Here is a 19,780-nt window from a genome sequence, read left to right on the forward strand (position 1 = left end):
GATAGCAGAAGCTGTTTGGTTTGTAAACGGTTTATCGGTTATATACCGGTTTCTATAACGCTGCAGCCTCAGCCCTAACAACGTTGAAAACAGTCAATAACTAAATCCAAGTGAGTTACTTTCACGTCAAAATTAACTGATCCCTCTTTCAATTAATTTTAAAATGCCACACAAGGCAATATACTGTATATATACTGTATGTATATATATATATATAAACACTGCTGTAAACGTAGTTCTTAGATATAAGGGCAAAATAAGTATATTTGTATTGAGTTGGTAGGCCTATAGGTTGAATTCATCATGGAGCAGGCTAATTGCTGAAGTGGAAGCATTGATTTAATGCTGCAGTTCATTGTGTTCTCTGAGTTCACAGGGGACCTGTAGTATTAGTCCATCCAGGCCTACAGAGTAGCCTTGGCAGGGGAGGCTGATGGAGTTGTAATGAGCGCCGTCCTCCGATTTCTACCTCCACCAGTCTCCCCTGCCTAGGCCACTCTGCAGCGTATACACGGATGGACTCCAGCCTCTCACCAAACCGCAGTGGTAGTGCTGACTCCATGACTGAGATTGACGCACAAAGGCTAAAAGGATCCCATTCACTTCCATTCAAGTATAGCCCATGCTAGGCTAACTGCTAATAAGGGTTCATATTGTAGCATGCAAGCTACTAAATATTCTCAGATAACCCCTTTCAATGTCTTAATCAATTGGTAAATCGATCAATTATAGGGTAATCAATCAAACTCTAATACTGCATTTGATTGATGAATTTAAAATATATTTTTAAAACAAATATATTTCATTAATTTTCGTCAGTTGAGTGAAATTAAACTGAGTTGACCTCAGTCCTGTCATGGGTTCTACCTGGTGGTGGTGGTGGTGGTGTGTGTGTGTCTGTGTGTCTGTGTGTGTGTGTCTGTGTGTGTGTGTGTGTGTGTGTGTGTGTGTGTGTGTGTGTGTGTGTGAGTGAGTGTGTGTGTGGGGTCACGGGAGGGCTGAGGTGTCATCGCTGGCCTGGCTGTTGACGGGCCGAGAAGAGGCCGCTCCCTGATGCACATGGACAAACAACTCAGCTCGCTAGAGAATGCATCTCTTTCACCTCTCCAAACAAACCTGGGCTGTGCTGCGGGGAGAATGGGATATCTAGCCTACACTGTGGTGAATCGTTAGTACAGGACTCCTTAGAGGGAGAGAGAGAGGGGGGGGGGGTGAGAGAGACAGAGAGAGAGAACGACCCGAGGAGGGAGGGAGGGAGTGTGTTTACGTGTTTAGATATCCCAGAGGCGTCCAGAGGTAAAAAGGTCAGCGCGAGCCACCCGGAATGCCCCGCAACATTCCACACCCCGCGCGCAGCGTGTAGCGTGCAGGACAACACCGTCGGGCTTGTATGGCAGGTTCCACTGACCGGGGTCAAGCCAGGGGTAGTGGATGCAGAGCTCCTATTGAAATGTATGTAGTCCGTATGGCATTTTAAGGGACAGGCCCACATCAAATTCTATGTAGGCACAATTGTTGACCAACAAGCACTCAAAACGGAGCAAAAGCTATCATATAGACCTTATACTCGCCTTGTAATCTACATGTTTCCTATTTGACTAATGAAAAAGTATAAATCGGAAAAATAATTAATTAATTTAGGTTTAGATTAGATAGAAATTGCCTTATCCTAAAGACAAACAAGACCCCTAACGACAATGAAATCTGTAAAATATCGCTTTTTATTTGAGGTAGATACAGATATGAAAGACAGCATCTTGATTGAGATCATTTCCTAAACATGTAAAACAGACTCAAACTAATAAAACTCAGTCGGTCTGCGCGTAATTAATAAAAAGACACACTCCCATTGTTTTGAAACAGAAATGAAACCTTCGTAAATACAACAAACTCACGTTTGAAAACCCTGTTTTCCCAAAAGACACTATATGTCCAAACTGCTGAGTCAATATTATAAACAATTACAATCGTTCACATGGACATAATTCAACAGTATATTTTCGCGTTCGTTCCCATCTGACAGCTGTTAAAGTTGCAATATACTTTCGTTGGAGTTGTGTGACAGAACTAATGCCCTCGATTCTCTGGCGTTCTGATCATATAAATACTCACTCTATTCGCCATTTATCACGTGGACCACGTCATCGTGCAGAATCGACTTAATCATTCCCTTTGTATATCAAACCTCACATTTAGACAACAACAATAAACGGACGTGTTTATGTTAACAGAGTCATTCTCATTGGGTAACACACGATCCCGTGTACCAGGAGTAATCACGTTGTGGATTTCAATTAAGGGACATACGCGTCTTACACACACACACACACACACACACACACACACACACAACCTTCTGTGTTAAGTAATACCCTGTAACCTTATAGTGCAAAGAGTCAGTATATGCATGAACCCTTTCTACCTTCACACAGTAAAGTTGCATTTATGTACCTGCAATATCTGCAACCTATACAAATGACACAAATAAAAACAATAACAAAACACTTTTATCAAAATCACTAGAAAATAGAAACAATAGACACAAATTCGATAAGACTATAATGTTTTTTTTTGTTTTTTTTTGCCAAAAGGCTCCCTGTAAAATCATTATCTTAAGGCTCGTTTTGATCTTTGTAAACATGCGAAAGTGCATTCCCATCTAGGGTATATGACGATTTAAGACCCAGACAGACAGTGTACGCTAAAAAGAAATGTCTACTTCGGAAAGATTTGTCGCGCACAGCATCCACGGTTGTGCTTTGTCATTCCTTTTCTTTGTCCTCGACGTCCTCGATTACTTCAGTGTAAATTAATAAAATAAACTATCCTCTCTCCAGATATGTTGGTTGCATAAGAGGTGGAATAGTCTATTCATGTGTGGGGGGGAATGTTTTGTTTTGACATATTATCAATTAGATGTTTTCCCATCCGAGTGATAATCCCTATAGAGTTCAGTGCCTGGAGTTGCAGTTTGATTTGGGCCATTAAGTCTCCGAGCTCGGGGACGCGCCCGGGGACGTGGACGCGGAACGGTCCGAGTTATCCTCGAGGTCCTTGGATGAGCCCGTGGCCGAGGTCGGGGCCAGGCCCTCTTTCTCGCGCTTCTTCTGTTTCATCCGGCGGTTCTGGAACCAGATCTTCACCTGGGTTTCGTTGAGCTCGAGGGTGGCGGCGATCTCCACCCGCCGCGCCCGCGTGAGGTACTTGCTGAAGTGGAACTCCTTCTCGAGCTCCGTCAGCTGTTTGGTAGAGAAGTTCGTGCGGATGGTGTTCTGGGGTCCCATTCCATAGTCCGCTACTTTAGCTGCGAGAGAAAGAGGAGAAGCAAAATAAACATCAGAGTGTTGAATAAAGTGTGTGCATAATACCATTTACAGGCATATCAGTATCAGCAATAGGCCTATCCTTTGTCCCATTCCGGCCTATGCTCCTAGTACACTTAAAACGAGTGAGCTTTGATACCAGGGGTTCGTAAATCATTTTAACACTCGTAGGAACGATAAAAACGTTATGGGAAATGACAGAGGGTGAAAATGACACAACAAGGTTATCCATTTCGAACCCCAAGTCCCTAAACTGTTGACTACTGTTTTAGAGGCAAGTTCACAAACTCTACCCGCCTCCTCCAGTTCCCATTACTCAGCACTGAGGAATGAAATAAACCTGCGCCTCGTTGAGGGGAATATAAACGCATATGATATGTGTAATGCCTTATTCCCTGTGGCGCAGTTAGGGACGCAATATTTTATGACTCCACCAACAGTAGTAGCCCCTTGCTGAATGAGTGAGGTTAAAACGTGGTCGCTGTGACTAAATTCAGCCGAGCTTTGACGAGGAAGGAAAGCCTGGGGAATACAATAGAGGCCAACAACAACGAATGCAGTCAACGGAGAGCTGGGACCAGTTAAAGATAACAGAGTCGTGGCACTTCCTAGGGCGAAGTAAAGCACGTCTGCTGGATGCATTAGCGCACGCACACACACACACACGCACACACATACACACACACACACACACACACACACACACACAGGGGCAGACAGCGAGAGAATAACACGATAGGGCATGCCCAGTGTTACCATCCAGAGCTGTGTCTGGTTAGAGATAGCGCACTGGCCCGGGGTCGAACCCAGAAACCCTGCATGTGTTCTGGATCAGAGATAGAGCCAGAGTGGAGAGGCAGCATGGATGGCCTCCCCTGTGCCCTGTACTCCGCACCAGAAACATTTGCATAGAACATCCATTAGGCGAGCGAGTGAGGTTGTATCACAGCTGATACAGCTCACTAGGATAGGCCTATATATAGAAAGAACCACATTTTTACGCACAACTATGTTTAATTATTGTACGCTCTCTGTGGTCTCTCATGGTCTCTTGGCCTGGAATCTCCCATCTCACCTGTCTTAGGGGGGTTCCGTTTGACTTTCATCCAGTCGAAAGTCTTCCCCGGTGGGGTTTGCCGCTCCGACTCCCTCTCCTGCTCCTGGGAGGCCGATATGTCAACATAGGTGCTTTGTAAATAACCCCTCTGGTGGTCCTGGCCCTCGCAGCCGTGGTGCTGGTACTGAGCCGCCGGGAGGGCCCCCTGCGCCCCAGCCAAGGAACTGTACGGCCCGGCCAAGGAGCCGTAGTTGGGGCCTACCGTGGAGGCGGAAAATCCCGTTGATTGATAGTACATCCCGTCCTGGTCGTTGATGAAGTACTGCGGGTGCCCGTAGTCCGGGTTGGCACACGCCTGGGTCCCGTAACTGTTACTAGTCCCTGTGTTGCCGTACGGGTGTCCCATGTTGGTGTGGTGCGTCTGGGGCTGATGGTGATGCGCGTAGCCGCCGCTCTGGTGCTGATGTTGGGCCACCACCGCGGCCGGCGCGCCGCCCCCCACGTAAAGCCGTCCATCACCGTTATAGCTGTCACTTGTCGTGCCGGAGCCCGAGTGGATAGGGGCAGGGAATCCCGGGTCCAAGTGGTGGTACCCGGACTTGGGCGAGTAGGCGTTCGTCCCACGGTTACAAATGGAGTACTCTAAGAAAGAGTTCATTCTGGAATTGTCCATGCGCTGTTTGATGACGGTGAGGGCCAACCGGGCTCGCTGCGGCGTGCGTATACCGGGGGGATTCCTCCAGCCTCTCGGCAGTATGTCATGCGGAAGAGAGCAGAAGAAAAAAACAGAAAGATATCGCTCACCTCGCGGAGCAGTCACTCTGGGGCATCCCTATAACACTTCTCTTACCTCAGCCGCGGGTCACGTGATCCGTCACGGCGCCAATAGTGAGGGGGACCTCCAGAAGTTTGTCAGCGCGCGGTGACCATCCATCACTCCCGTGACATTTGCATGACAAAGCCACTTCAATCAAACTCGCCCATCAATCTGATAACAGCACGTATATGTCACAGCGCTCTGACAAAAAAAAACCTCTCTCTCTCTCTCTCTCTCTCTCTCCCACCGGCAAAAGAGAATGAAATAAAGGAAGAGTTTGATTGGAAATTCTCGACAATGGTATAGGCTAAGGTCTGGGGTCCCCCCATTCGTTTCTCCCCTCTTTCTGGGCTTCCCTGAACTCCCTTTGAGAAATTAAACTATAGTTGGCTATCAGAGGCAATGTTGAGGGGCAGAGAGCACTTTTCTGATTGCTAGTTTTGCTTACAAACTACATCCATCAAACACACTGTACTCCACGGCTGCCTCCATTGAAAACAGAAGTCCACCATTGTATATTGCGTAATGTCATTAGATCTATTTCGCCCATGCGTAAAGATATAGGCTCGCCGCAGAAGAACCTAATATCTGTTTTTGAGGTTGAAAATCTGTTTAACACTCGGATTGGAAGTGACGCAATCGTTTTCAGATCGGTCCCGGGTCTGCATTGGGACGATCTAATTGAATCATGGAGCTGATCTGTTACATAAACGAGGTTAGGCCGACAGCAAGCCTTCTGGTAACCCCGGGCCTGCAGAAGAAAGGACAGGGTATATCTCACTGTTGATAGCAGAAGGATACAGTCCTTTGTGTGTGTACAGTTTCATAAAAAGTGTTGAGTGAAACTTTATATTCTATATTCTGATCATCTAGCCTACAGGACTTGTCCATAGATATAAAGCAGGCAATAGTAATATATCAAATTATATTGTTATCTAGGCGTACTGTATATTTATTTAGAAGATGTTGAAAATATTGTCGTCAACAACAACAACAACTAGACCCATCGAAACTATAATGATTGAGTTGTCTAGACAACTCGGACAACAACTGTAGGTGGACAACGTGAAAGAGAGGAAACGGACAAGGCTAATTATTAATGTCGGTGACAAAAGATAAGCAAGTCTCCCTCTTCATGTACCAGCCCACGCTCAAAGAAGAACGACAGAAGAATCTCGAAGATATTTGCTCCTTGTTACACGGGGGACAAGAGTGGATAACAATATGACGCCCACAGTCATTTGTAACGTGTCAGTATCGGCCCGCGGATGTTTACCGTTGGGCTCGAGAGAGGGGTGGCTGCGCGGCCAAACGTTCAGACCAACTAGTTTGTTGTTTGTTGTTTACTCTGGTGGTGGTGGTGATATATCTTCCATCTTAAGAGCACTCGAACCTTTTAGCTACCACCCCTCAAATTTACTTATCGGCTGAAGAGATCCGATCTCGCGTGTCATTCGATATGGTGCTTCACTGCAAACAGAGTTGTTGTTTGGTTATTGCTGCATTTTGGGTATCTAGGTAAATGTCCAATTCACTATTCAGAGAATGAGAAAAAGACGAGTGACTATTTGGTTAACCTAAGAATGTTTCTTTAAAACAACAACAACAATGGTTTAAAATAGGCCTGGTATTTCTCAAGGATAAATGCGTCTCCCCCACCAACCCCTCAACACACACACACACACACACACACACACACACACACACACACACACACACACACCATCCCCTCCCTCCCTCACCACGCTGCTCTTGATGACTGACCCATATCATCAGCAGAGAAGTGTTATAACGCCTTAATAACAACACAAGCATCAGTTTCTCCTCTTGATTCGATGTCTTAAGCAGATTGACACTTTTAGCGGTACCTAACACTGTCCTTCGCATGATATATGTTTATATATTGATGATGATATAAGTGTATTTATTTAGTATAGTCTTTGGTCATTTCAAAGGCAGTCAAGTTTGGAGGCTTCTAAATGGACACTCAATAGGCTACGTGTAGGCCTATTCGGTTTGATGACGGTCATAACACTGTCTGCCTATTCGTCTATGTATCGAGATATATGTATTTTAATACTATCACCAGAACTATAAACTCAGATAATGATTATTAACAGTATCTTAGAGACATATTAGTCCATAATGTATTTATTAAAAAGATCACTTCTTAACATTGCTATCGGGCTGCCATATAATGTTATTCTAAACTGGATAGAACAAGGTAACGTTAAAAAATAGTAGACTAAAATAAAATCCAGACGAAAACAGTATTTTCCCTTTGACATATTTACAACTTTGAATAAATTGATACTCATGAAACGACGTAGAGAAACCAATAGCCTAGAAAAAAATAATGCAATATTTTAGAAAAACCTGTATAAAGGCTATAGGATACTTTCACATAAGGAAAAAATAGGCCTAATCGCATAAATAGGCCTAATCGCATAAATAGGCCTATAGGCCTGTTGTTGTTCTGTGCTCATTGAACGGAATGAACGCGTTGGGCTGTGTTGGTCAGAGTTACAGCGCCGCGGCCTCTGCGAACTCCTTCGATCGCTTAGCTATCGAATTTGCTTGTTGGCCATTTAACCATTGCCCCGATTTGCCTAAACTTAAAGTTATTCGTTTATTTAAGAGAGCTACACTGAGGGCCGTGTTTAACAAGTTGTTTAGCCTACCAAGGCATTATCACATTAAATGCTCGCTTTCCTGATTTTTTAAAATTTATTTTTTTAAATGCAGGTAACATTGCTGTTCTAAACAAATTGTTAGTCAAAATCACTAGTAGCTGCAAGTTAACAGAGAGCCATGAATGGGGAATCTTAATCCATCTAAGGACGAATTCAAATGCTAATTGGACCACGGATTAGAATGGAACCCTCTGATCCTCGCGCCCCTCTTAACACCTCGCCGCGTGTAATCCGTTGAGGACATTCTCCTAACAAAGTGATCGCCCACAGCAAACAAATGGTCAACCACACCACCCGTTCCCACCTAGTGGCAGGTGGAGGTAATAGCTCAAAGGTCTCGAACTTTTCCATGCGACGATTTTCGCAACAACAACGATTTTGAAAAACCGGGGGAAAAAAGCATAAAATAAAAGTAATAACTTCTGATTCTGAATGAAACACCCTCATATAAACACCTCGGTCTCAAGAAGTCTCCATTAGTTACAGGGAAGGAAAACAAATTCGCGTAAAGAGAAAGGACGGTTTGAATTTGCCGCTTTCGTTTGGACAGAAGGCTAGCACATTAGCAGCTACCATGACGACCACTGAAGGGCGGTGGATTCAGAGTAAGTGGAAAGGTAGGCCTATCGACCATCCATCACCCTTCATATTGCTGTCGTCTCCTAAGGTATTTCCATTGGGCTGTATAGCATGTCTGCCAGTTTATAATGTAGCCATAAACCAATCAATCATAATCATAGACTTTTTCAATCATTCATAATCCTATAAAAAGTAATTTCATTAGAGGCTGATCTGTAACCAAACTCTTGAACCAGTACTTAACTAAAAAATAGGTTTCAAGTATTCTTATATATATATTCTTATAAGTACCAGTCCACCATGGATGTTATGGAAGTATGTTATGGACAAACTTCTATTTACTTCTTGCAATAGTGATTTGAAACGCCACATTTATTTTATAACAATTTAAGGTAGACTGATTAGAAATATACTTGAAAAGATTTTTTGAGTGAAGTACTCCTTTAACCAATCTAGAAACTTCCAAACCTGTTTTATGGTTAACATTCAAAACCGCCCTGCACAGCTCCAGGCTTGACCCTTAGATAAGAAACCCTAAAGGTCAGAGAGGAGTGATTGGGATAGAAGCAGGAATGCCTTTTATAAGTGTTCTATTGGAGTTGAAGCAGCTTGCAGTTTCTACTGTGAATGAAACCACCAGACCACAGTTGTTTCAGACCGCGGTTCGGCCTGGATTAAATTAGACACGCATATTCTCCTAATGGTGGGTGGATGTATGGTTGGTGATGGCTTGTAGGGCAACATCACAGTAATATCGGGATCACGCAAATGGTGGCTGAAATCATAATCACAACACTACACTCTCCAGCCTCATCTTGATCAAAGCAGTAGACTGATGAACAGACTTTGATGAGTCTCAGTGGTAGCATTCTCCTTCTCTCTTCCTCTCCCCTTGTCCTCCTCCTCTTCTACTCTCCATTTCTTCCTCTTCCTCCTTCTCTTCCTCTCCCCTGTCCACTTCCTTCTCCCCCTCCTCCTCCTCCTCCTCCTCCTCCTCTCCCCCTGTATTCCTCCTCCTCCTCCTCCTCCTCCTCCTCCTCCTCCTCCTCCTCTCCCCTCCCTTCCTCCTCCTCCTCCTCTTCTCCCATTATTTGTGTTTCCATATTTCCATATTGTTTCCCTCCACCCTTACCCCCCTATGACCACCTATGGGTGCCTCACCACGGCACCACTCTGGCCTGTGGTGGCACTGACCAAGAGCTTTATACAAATGAAAAGGGAATGCAAAGGCTGCTAAACGATTAGCATCGGCCCAGGCTGTTGTTTTAGTTCCAGCTGGCTGAGTGTGATGGTGATGTCATGGTGGCGGTGGCGGTGGCGGTGGCTATGATGATGATGATGTCGCCTGGACCCTCATCAGACGCTGTTGCTGTCAGACACGCCCAGCTGACTCTAGAGTGCCATGGCCAGATAAGAACGCCTGGATTTACATGCAAAGCTGGTGGAGGCTGGTGGAGGTGGAAATAGGGTTAGGGTCAGGGCTAGGGTTAGCCCATCCTCCGATTTCTACCTCCACCAGCCTCCCCTGATGCAAAGCTCTGTGCTCAGTCAATCAGTCAGGCTAAGCATGTTTCATTTCCTTCTCTCACTGTGACTGCCTTATAACTGATCATAGTAGCAATAGTAATAGTAGTGACTATAGTAGTAATGGGGTGGGTAGAGTTTGGGGTAATTATAGTAAGTGGGGTGGTAAGTATACTATGAATTCACATTTGTCCAAGCTTCCTTTGTTACACTGGGATCCATTGTGTTGGCGCTGACACTGGCCAGAAGAGGTACTGCAATAACAGCAACAGGACCTCATGCTTAATTCGTGTGAATTCATAGAAAAAGCAGGACACCAAATTCTTCTGGAATCTTATAGTAGACCTGTTGGTTACCTGTAGTGGCATGGTGTGTTTGAGCTCCAGGTGAAGTTGCTTACCCTTCCCAAATTCTTACCTAAACCATGTTTAAAAACCATGCATCAACTTCACCCTGTTCTGTGTGGCTTGACACCATGATGTCACCTAAATAATTGATTTACTGTGGTAATTACTTCCGTTTTTCTACTCAACACATCACAAATGAGAGAATCCTACCTCCATACCCAGACAGAGCCTTTTACATGGACTTAGACATCCCTCTTGAAAGTACTCTAAAAGACATTAAAACAACATATAGTTATTCAGCAATCAACTATTTCTTTCATTAATTCAAGCAATCGACGACTGCGGCTTACATTAACTCAAATCTAGCAAACGAGTCGGCGGAGCGTAGAAAACATGTATTTCCTAAAGAGAGAACGTGTTGTTGTGTTGGCAGGTAGTTCATCATTCCATAATGGTGCCTGTCAGGCTGCATGTCGATACTTCAGTGAAAGGTATTCTTCAGGAGTGATTAGTCAACCGCTGTCCACATGCATACAACACTATTGTCTATGCTTCCTCTCAATGCTGTCTCAAGACATACAGTGTTGTTGTCCATCCAACCTCTCAATACTGTCCCCAAACATACAGTGTTATTGTCTATGCTTCCTGTCAATGCTGTCCCCAACCATACAGTGTTATTGTCTATGCTTCCTGTCAATGCTGTCCCCAACCATACAGTGTTATTGTCTATGCTACCTCTCAATGCTGTCGTAGAGCTCTCTACTCTGTGGTATCACTACTGACAAGGCTGTTTCAGTCTCTCAGTAAGTAACTGAACTCCCCTTCACCCCAAATAGGAAATGCTTTGTATGTATCCGTTGAGGATCATCCTATACCCAGGGCTCTCTTATAGAAGAGATTAATATCTCAATGGGACATAACTAGATAAAGGATAAAAAAAAAAGATATGTACATATATAAATATGTATATATACTCACAGAGCACTTTATTAGGAACACTATACCAATACTGGGTCAGGCCTCCCTTTGCTCTCAAAACAGCCTCAGTTCTTTGTGGCATTGATTCCACAAGATGTTGGAAACATTCCTTTGAGATTCTGGTCCATGATAACATGATTGCATCACACAGATTTTTCAGGTGCATTTTCAAGCTCTGAATTTCCCATTCTACCACATCCCAAAGGTGTTCTATTGGATTCAGATCCGGTGACTGGGAAGGCCACTGAAGAACACTGAACTCATTGTCATGTTCATGAAATCAGTTTGAGACGACTTTTGCTTTGTGACATGGTGCATTATCATGCTGGAAGTAGCCATTAGAAGATGGGTAAATTGTGGCCATGAAGAGTTGCACATGGTCAGCAGCAATACTCAGATAGGCTGTGATGATTGATTGGTATTAACAGGCCCAAAGTGTGCCAAGAAAACATTCCGCACACCATCACACCACCTCCATCATGAGAAGGTGTACAGGTGTTCCTAATAAAGTCTTCGGTGAGTGTATATGTGATCAAGTAATATTACAGTACTTGAACAGACAACACTGCCCTTGAAGAATGAGCTGCTGGCTCAAGCGTTCGTGGTAGTCTATATTTAGCCACTGATCTGAACATGTCTGTTTGTAGATTCAAACCTCATTCTCAACCTCAATCTTCAAAATAAAACAGTTGGGTTTGATCACGACCCCGCCATAACCCTTGAGTCTGTGGTTCCCTACACCCGGCTTAGCCATATGTCCCAAAGTGACTTGTGAGACACTTTCAAAGAGTCTGTCAGGCTTCGGCTAAGTGTTTGTGTCGCTTCCCTGTCAGACAGTGGACAACCAACATCCCAACACTTCGACCCGGGCGGTTCTGATAAACCGCTGCCCCCGACCACATGGCCCGTTCTGCTGAAGTGTGCGAATTGTCGCCGGGCCCAGCCTCTAAGCGCTCTTGTCATCGGATCCTTCGGATCTCTTCCCTACCGCCGTACCCGGGACCGTCTGAGCGCGCTCTGAAGCTTTTAGGTAGTCACATGACCCCGCCGAGGCCATTACCACATTCCTGGAACCGGCCCTCGTCTTTTCCCGAAAAGTGCGGAATGCGATAGGCTAGGAGTGCGTGGAACGTGATAGGCTGTAGGAGAGAGAGATTCCCCTGCCGACTGCTGAGTAGGCACAGATATTACATTAACGAGGAACCACTCCAGACCAGCTACAGGAAACAAACAAGACTGGGGAGAGACACACCAGAGAGGGCTGTGAGGTGAGGTCTCATGTGTCTCAACGTGTGGTTCTTTGTTTGAACGCTCTGTAGCTTTTGTGTGGAATTATGGATTCGGGTTTTTCACTGGTCACGTATGCCCTGGCTAGGAAAATCTCTGGGCCAAGTTTTTTTTTTCTGTTGAGGTCACATGGAAAGGAAACACTCCTGGCCCTAAAAATAATCACATACCAAGTAGTATATGGACATTTCTTGTACATCATAGGAGTTTAGGGCAAAGAGAACGTTACGTAGTTTCCTGTTCCTCGGATATGGACACCCATGTTATGTTGGATGAGGTCATTTCCTGTGCGGCCCAGGTTGCCAAAGAGGTGCTGATGGAGATGACTATTCTGGCTCACCAGTAGCGCACACACACACACACACACACACACACACACACACACACACACACACACACACACACACACCAGTAGCACAGTTCTAGACCACAGGATGTCACACACACACACACACACACACACACACACACACACACACGCACACCAGTAGCATTATTTTATGCCCATACTCTAGAACACAGGACGTGCCTCCCAGAAGGACAGCAGCAGCAGTCATTGGCTGAGACAAGGTGTTGGCAGCCATTTTGGATGACATCAGACAAGACAACGTGTGGGCAGCCATATTGGTCCGAACCACTCACTGCCACATTAGCTTTGTCTTATCTGGGGGGAACCATCCCTGATAAGACTGAAAAGTTCTCTGGCTGTCAACCACCATTATCATCTCACATTGGCAACTGCACGTGCACGTGCACGGCCCGGAGTGTGTTTGTTCACTCCAGTGGAGGCTGGTGGAGGTAGAAATCGGAGGACGGGCTCATTGCAGTGCATGGAATTGAATGAGGAATGATATCAAACATGCGTTACACTGAGCGCGTCATGCGATTTCTACCTCCACCAGCCTCCCCTGGTGCTGTACTGGAAACTAATTTCGACAGTAACATTCCCTTTTGGAACCCAGATCATATCAAAGTTCCCCCTACACCATGTAATTATATGTTATTTTAATTAGTTGGGTAAAAATTGTATAATTACATTATTGTTATTACATTACTGTTATTACAGTGTAATTACACATGGACAGTAAGCAACATGGAATAGAGTTGATTAGATAAGTGAAATAAGTTACGGTAGCTCATTAGATGGTACTTATCCGCATACATGGTTTTATTATGAGTGATTACATCTTTACTGCAAAATGCTTTACTGTGCATGAGTGGAAGTAAGGTGTTTGTGTATCAGGGGAGGCAGCTGGAGGTAGAAATCGGACATCACCATTTCACCTCACTGAATATACCACCTCTGCCCCCTGGTCTGAACCTCCCTCCTTTCTGGTCACGTGATCTCTCTCTGAGCCAATCGCACACGTTACGGCCAACGCACATAACCCCATTCAAACGCGATTGGCTCAATCAAACCCTTTACCAGCGTCCTACTCCTCCCATCTGTAAACATACCTGTGTAAACATCGTATCGGAAAAACCAGCGGGACGAGGGAAAAAAATACATTTCTCTCCGGGCTCCGAACCTCTCCGCCCAACCGGCCTCCCTGCCCGCACACCTTCCAAGACAAACATGTCGCCAGAACTTCCCCAGCGATGGCCGCCGGTCGTCTCGTTCGCTGGGAGACGTAAACAAACGTCCCTGATTGTGGCGGCGATGGTGATTGTGAGAGGGGAGGACCCGGCTGATAAAACAACGCCCCGGACTCGGCGTTGGCGCGGGGCCAAGGAAAGCAGAGTACAGTTAGATAAGCAGGAGACACACCTCAGAGTGGCGGAGGCCCGCAGTACGTAAGCCCTATCAGCGGTGCGGAGCTTCCTCTCCCTGTTGTGTTGACGTTGGGCACGGCTTCTGTTCTGTTGCCTAAACAACCAGCCGCCTCGCCACATCACGTTAGGCTGCACCTTCGGTACGTCGTGTGTGTGTGTGTGTGTGTTGCTGTTGTCTCAGGTGGGGGAGGAGGAGAAGGAGGAGGAGGAGCAGGTGGTCGTGGTGGTGGTGGTGGTGGAGGAGGAGGAGGAGGAGAGGACTTGTCTTGTCCGGACTCTCTGGTGTTTTGGAATGAGAAGGTGAACAGACATGTTCATTACTATGGCTACTCCAGGGGAGGCTGGTGGAGGTGGAAATCGGAGGACGGGCTCATTGTGATGCATGGAATGGAATGAGGAATGGTGGCAAACATGCGTCTCATTCAACACGTCACATTCATCCCATTCCATGCATTACAATGAGCCCGTCCTCCGATTTCTACCTCCAGCAGCCTCCCCTGATGGCTATGCCCTTCAGGAAGCTATGAGAGCTACTATTATCCAGCTGGAGGCCACGCATGAGGTTGAACTGTAATAGAAACGTATTGAGTAGAACAGGTGTGTGTGTCTGTCATGTAGAATAAGGGAGACATTTCTATCTGTAATGCAGTGATCGTTTTACCTTCCTGAACACACCCTGGACCGGAGCCAACGTGACCCTGTTACTTCAGTGGCCTCGACGATGTAGCTTTTGAATTGATGGAGGGATCTGTTTTCACCTTTGGCTTCATCTAATATGAACACCATCCTAAACCATGTCAACCCCTATTCCCTTTGACCCTCTCTTCATTCCTATTTACGCCATGCACACACACACACGCACACACACGCGCGCACGCCCACAGACTTACACACACACACACACACACACATACACATACACACACACACACAACCTACACTGGCAAACTAAAATGAGCCCATTCATTCCATGGTGGTGGTTATTTGAATGTTGAATTGATTCCCACATGTCAGTAGTGGGTCCGGGGGCCTTGTGACTGCCCTGTCATTGGCCAGGCAGATAGGGACCTCAGGGTAGTATCGATCAGGTGCCTGTGTCTCTCATACAGGGAGGAAGTAGAGGCTGACTGCTGATAGGCACATAATGAAGGTCTGCACACACACACACACACACACACACACACACACACATAAATTGCATGGAAGCACGGATGTACACACAGACACATAGATGCACACACATGCATATGGATGCATGCATGTATACATGTGTACACACACACACACACACACACACACACACACACACAGACACACACAAGCACACACACATACACACACACACACACACACAAGCACACACACACACACACAAAGCCTTGGCTGAACCGTGTTTGTTCACCGTAGCCCTCCCCTGGAGATCGTTGACTCCAAAGGTCCGTGACCCGGTTCTGTCCCCCAGTTTCCTCTCCTTAAACTGGATCCTTGTCACACTGGGGAGCCATTATGGCTCTGCCGGGGCCCTGCTGTGTCCACACCAGCAGCAGAATGCATGGGGGTCAGTGCAGAGACCAGGAGTTGTGATGTATAACGATAGCAATCAAAAACACAAGAACAAATCGCATGCTTTGAGTGTGTAATTTAGTTTGGTGTATGTTGTTATGCTTAATTGAACCTTCTGTAGAATCAGCACCTCTGTTGCACAGCACTCTCACTGACACTCACCATGTTTCATCAATATTTCATAATGAATGTGTGTGTGTGTGTGTACGTATTTAATAAAGGAAACCCCCAGCTATGTTCTGTAAGTGCTATGTTGAAAGGGAACCCACCAGACAGAGTTATGTAATGAAAACATAGTGGTAGTGCTTTATAAGATAAAGGCTAGCCCTTGTGATTATGGAGAGGTGGCAGACAGGAGGGGGGGGGGGGGCAGACAAGCAGGAGAGGGCTTATTGGTACAGTCATCTGTGATGTGTAGTTCAGATAGATGGATATGGCTGAGGTAGAGAGGAGATCCATTTAGACCAGTACTGGATTAATGTCATCAGAGATGTGTATTTAAATAGGTTACTTGCACAGTTGCAATGTCTAAGCCTGTTATCAGTGCATCAGTTATGATGAGGATTATTATCATAATACAAATGTTATGATAAAACAAATACGTAATAATAATAATAATAATAATAATAATAATAATAATAATAATAATAATAATAGAATTATCAATTTCATTTTTTGAATGTATTGATAGAATTACATATCAAACTTTCTTTTGGAAGGAACAATGAAATAAGGCACCAAACCGTCTTAATAATATAATCTGACTATTATTCTGAATAAATATTCCCAGGCCCTATATAATTTGTAAATGTGAAACACACCACAAATGGATTAGAATAATTCCCTTCTTCCCCCCTCTATAACCGTTCGTAAACCGTTATCATTGTAGATGTAGCAAGTAGCATCCTTGTGCAATGGCCACATTGACCAAGCAATCTATAATGGCTGCCATGTTATTGTTCATATCGTCCATTGTGTGTCTCAGCGCCATTTTGCATCAGCACAGCGAGCACAGCTGAGCGCCGCTAGCTCAGCCACCCCTCCTGCTAACCTATTAGCTTAGCTAGCTCGGCTAGACTACAATGCGCCACTTTTCCATCGGCCTAGACACAAACAATAACCTGGGCCTCTCGCATTGTGCTCTGAATCAGTTCTTGATAATAGACTAGTGGTTTATCTGGGTTATTTTAGAGTCGAACCCAAACACATTCGTCTTATAATAATATAGGCCGTAGGCACAGCGTTGTGTTCATATTTTTCATAAAGAGAATGCACATGAAGATTGGAATTGTCCCGATGTTCAGTTGTCCCAACAAATGGAAGCTTATTGGAGGATTATAACATAAGAAACCAATTGCATAACAGGCTACCTGAATGTAGACACTAGTGTTGTATTCATCTGTGTCCCAAAAGACAAAACTAATAGCATTTTAAAACCTTTGGATGACAGTAAACACTGTGGGGAGGAATCCCATAAAAATTACACAATAATAATAATTATTATTATTATCATTATTATTATAATATTGTATTATACATTATCATATAATAATCATTATAATAATCATAACCATAATTTGCAGGATTGTAACTTATAGGCTATTCGTTTTGCAATAGCATTAGCCAGCTGTCATTCTCTAAAGCAAAACATCCCAAGCAAATATTCTCTTGCAATATAATATATTTCTTGCTCTCTTAAATATTTGATTATATTACCCGCTGTAATAAATAACATATCATAATCAATTGGATTCATTTCACCTCGTCCTCGTTAGATAATCAAAAACACTTAGGCCACCTTATAAATGTTTGTTTTTATTTCAACTATGAAAATAATGTACAATAAATAATTTGAAATTTACTATTAAAGAATCTCAATAAATAAACTAGTTCTAAAACTCATCAACAGGAACAACGCCCGTCTCGAGAGAATTTCTAAAAGCAGTCCAGTTATCCATTATATCCGATACATTTCCTGAGAATTCATCGATTGAGCTGCACTGAAATATTTAGAAATATTAAGGAGTCCGTAAATTAGAGATGCTACAGCAAATTAAATCCAGAAAACAAAAAGGTAGTAAATACCTGAAATTTGGACAAGGGGGAGTCCGTATGTGATTTCGATAGAGTAAACCCAAAATGATATTGCCAGAAATGATATCGCTCCGTTACCGTCTTAGCCTCTGAACTATGTTAATCTTCAAAATAAACCCACAATGAAGGAAATTATTTTCTCATAAATGTTTCAGGAATGTTGCCGAGAAGCATTCATATAACACTGTACCACGGTGACTCATCTCCTCAATTCGATTGTTCATAAACGTTCTTGTTGTTCTTGTTGTCCTCGACATTATTTTGTAGTTAGAACTGTAAATGTTGTAAATCTATGGTACAAAGTGTACTCGTGAATAGGTCAAAGTCTTCCTCGGAGAAATCTACCGGGCTGTCCAACGAGCTCTGCAAGCTGGGCGATAAAGCGTCCGAAATCTGGAGGCAGGAGTCAGCAGTAAAGAAATTCAAATCGGGCAGAGAGGAGGAGACGTCCTGCTGCTCCGAGAACGAATGGTCCGGGCCAGATGCGCGTCCCTCTCCCATTGTCGCGGGGTTATCTGCAGTGGGCGTAGGGAACGGGGGGGACCGCACTGTTGTGTCAGAGACGGATGCGCCCTCCCGGCCGCTCAGCTGCCCGTCCTCGGGCGTGGGTTGGTTATTGTCACTGCTGCCGTTCGTGTAGGAGGCGGCCGAATTGCAGGTCTCCCCCTCGGACGCAGAAGCAGCCGAGCCGGAGGCTTCCAGGGGCTGGCTCGAGTAAGGCGAGGAGGCATCGGCCCCTTCCAGGGGCTCGAACCCGCCTGGGTCGCCCTCTTGGCCTTCCCTGTGGGGCGTCGTTTGCCGCTTGTGCTTCATCCTCCGGTTCTGGAACCATACTTTGACCTGCCTCTCGGTTAGATCCAAAAGCGCGGCGATCTCCACCCGCCGGGGCCGGCAGAGGTACTTGTTGAAGTGGAACTCCTTCTCCAGCTCCAGGAGCTGTGTGTTGGTGTAGGCAGTCCTCAGCCTCCTGGATCCGCTGCCGCTGTCCAGCCCGCCGTGAGCCTCTGTAAAAGCCAGGACATGGAACATAAATAAGTCCAAAGTATCACGTTAATGGTGTTGAGCTGACACATTTGGCACGCCAGTGAAAACCCCATAAAAATGAACAAGGGCGTTTCAAAATCCCAATAATAGCCTCTTGTACGCTAATGTCAATGGCTGCAGTAGCCCTCTATGCTTCTCTGATGTCAGTGGATCAGGTTGAGCACAGTACACGCGTTATTCCTCCAAGACCCATATTTTGTTTTGTCCCACTGCCTCCACGTTATATAGTGACATCCAACATGGCGACCATACAGCAGCAGCCCCGAGACGTGGTTATGAATATATATCATTAAGACAGCGCTGACACTGACTGCGATTAAATCGTTATTCTAGGGCCAAGATTTGCAATCTGTATATTTTGTGAAATGCAACTTTATCTTCACAGATACCCACACATCCACATTGTTTTACGCACAGAATATGATGGCCACCGATGCATTACAAAGACTTTGAAGTGTAGCAATGCTTTTTATCTTTATCAATATGTATCTTGCAGAAATCAACGCGCATAACGCATGCACTTTGAGTGTTACAGTGAAATGCAATCGAAGGATCTGAGATATGTTGGTGATGGCATGGTTATGTGTGTAAATAGCGCATACAAAGCAGGACTGCAGCAATAACGCAGTCCTTAAGAGTGACTCCCATACTCACCACACTAACACTGCACAATGTCACACAGACCAGAGAAATAAATGCAT

The 19,780-nt window shown here is 44.9% G+C and overlaps 2 protein-coding genes across 2 annotated transcripts in view; both read right to left on the bottom strand.

The window, feature by feature from the left end:
• Positions 1 to 1,746: 1,746 nt before the first annotated feature.
• hoxb1a (homeobox B1a) lies at positions 1,747 to 5,930 on the bottom strand. The gene is made up of 2 exons (XM_083676569.1): positions 4,399 to 5,930; positions 1,747 to 3,304 (listed from the first exon to the last, which is right to left on the bottom strand). The coding sequence occupies exons 1-2, from the start codon at positions 5,051 to 5,053 to the stop codon at positions 2,985 to 2,987; spliced, it is 975 nt and encodes a 324-aa protein (XP_083532695.1). The 5' UTR covers positions 5,054 to 5,930; the 3' UTR covers positions 1,747 to 2,984.
• Positions 5,931 to 17,746: 11,816 nt separating this feature from the next.
• The window catches only part of hoxb2a (homeobox B2a), a 5,122-nt gene continuing 3,088 nt past the window's right edge, over positions 17,747 to 19,780 (bottom strand). Inside the window, 2 exon segments of the mRNA XM_083676340.1 lie at positions 17,747 to 18,428; positions 18,431 to 19,039. Coding sequence (XP_083532466.1) covers positions 18,355 to 18,428; positions 18,431 to 19,039 — 683 coding nt within the window. The 3' untranslated portion in view covers positions 17,747 to 18,354.

Source organism: Argentina silus (assembly GCF_951799395.1).
Source record: "Argentina silus genome assembly, chromosome: 9".
NCBI classification, from domain to species: domain Eukaryota; kingdom Metazoa; phylum Chordata; class Actinopteri; order Argentiniformes; family Argentinidae; genus Argentina; species Argentina silus.

Excerpts from the sequence above, each read along its gene's own strand:
- hoxb1a (XM_083676569.1), bottom strand. The coding sequence starts at position 5,053 with ATGGACAATTCCAGAATGAACTCTTTCTTAGAGTACTCCATTTGTAAC. Across the intron at positions 3,305-4,398 it reads ACGGAACCCCCCTAAGACAG|CTAAAGTAGCGGACTATGGA; the intron begins GTGAGATGGGAG and ends TTTCTCTCGCAG.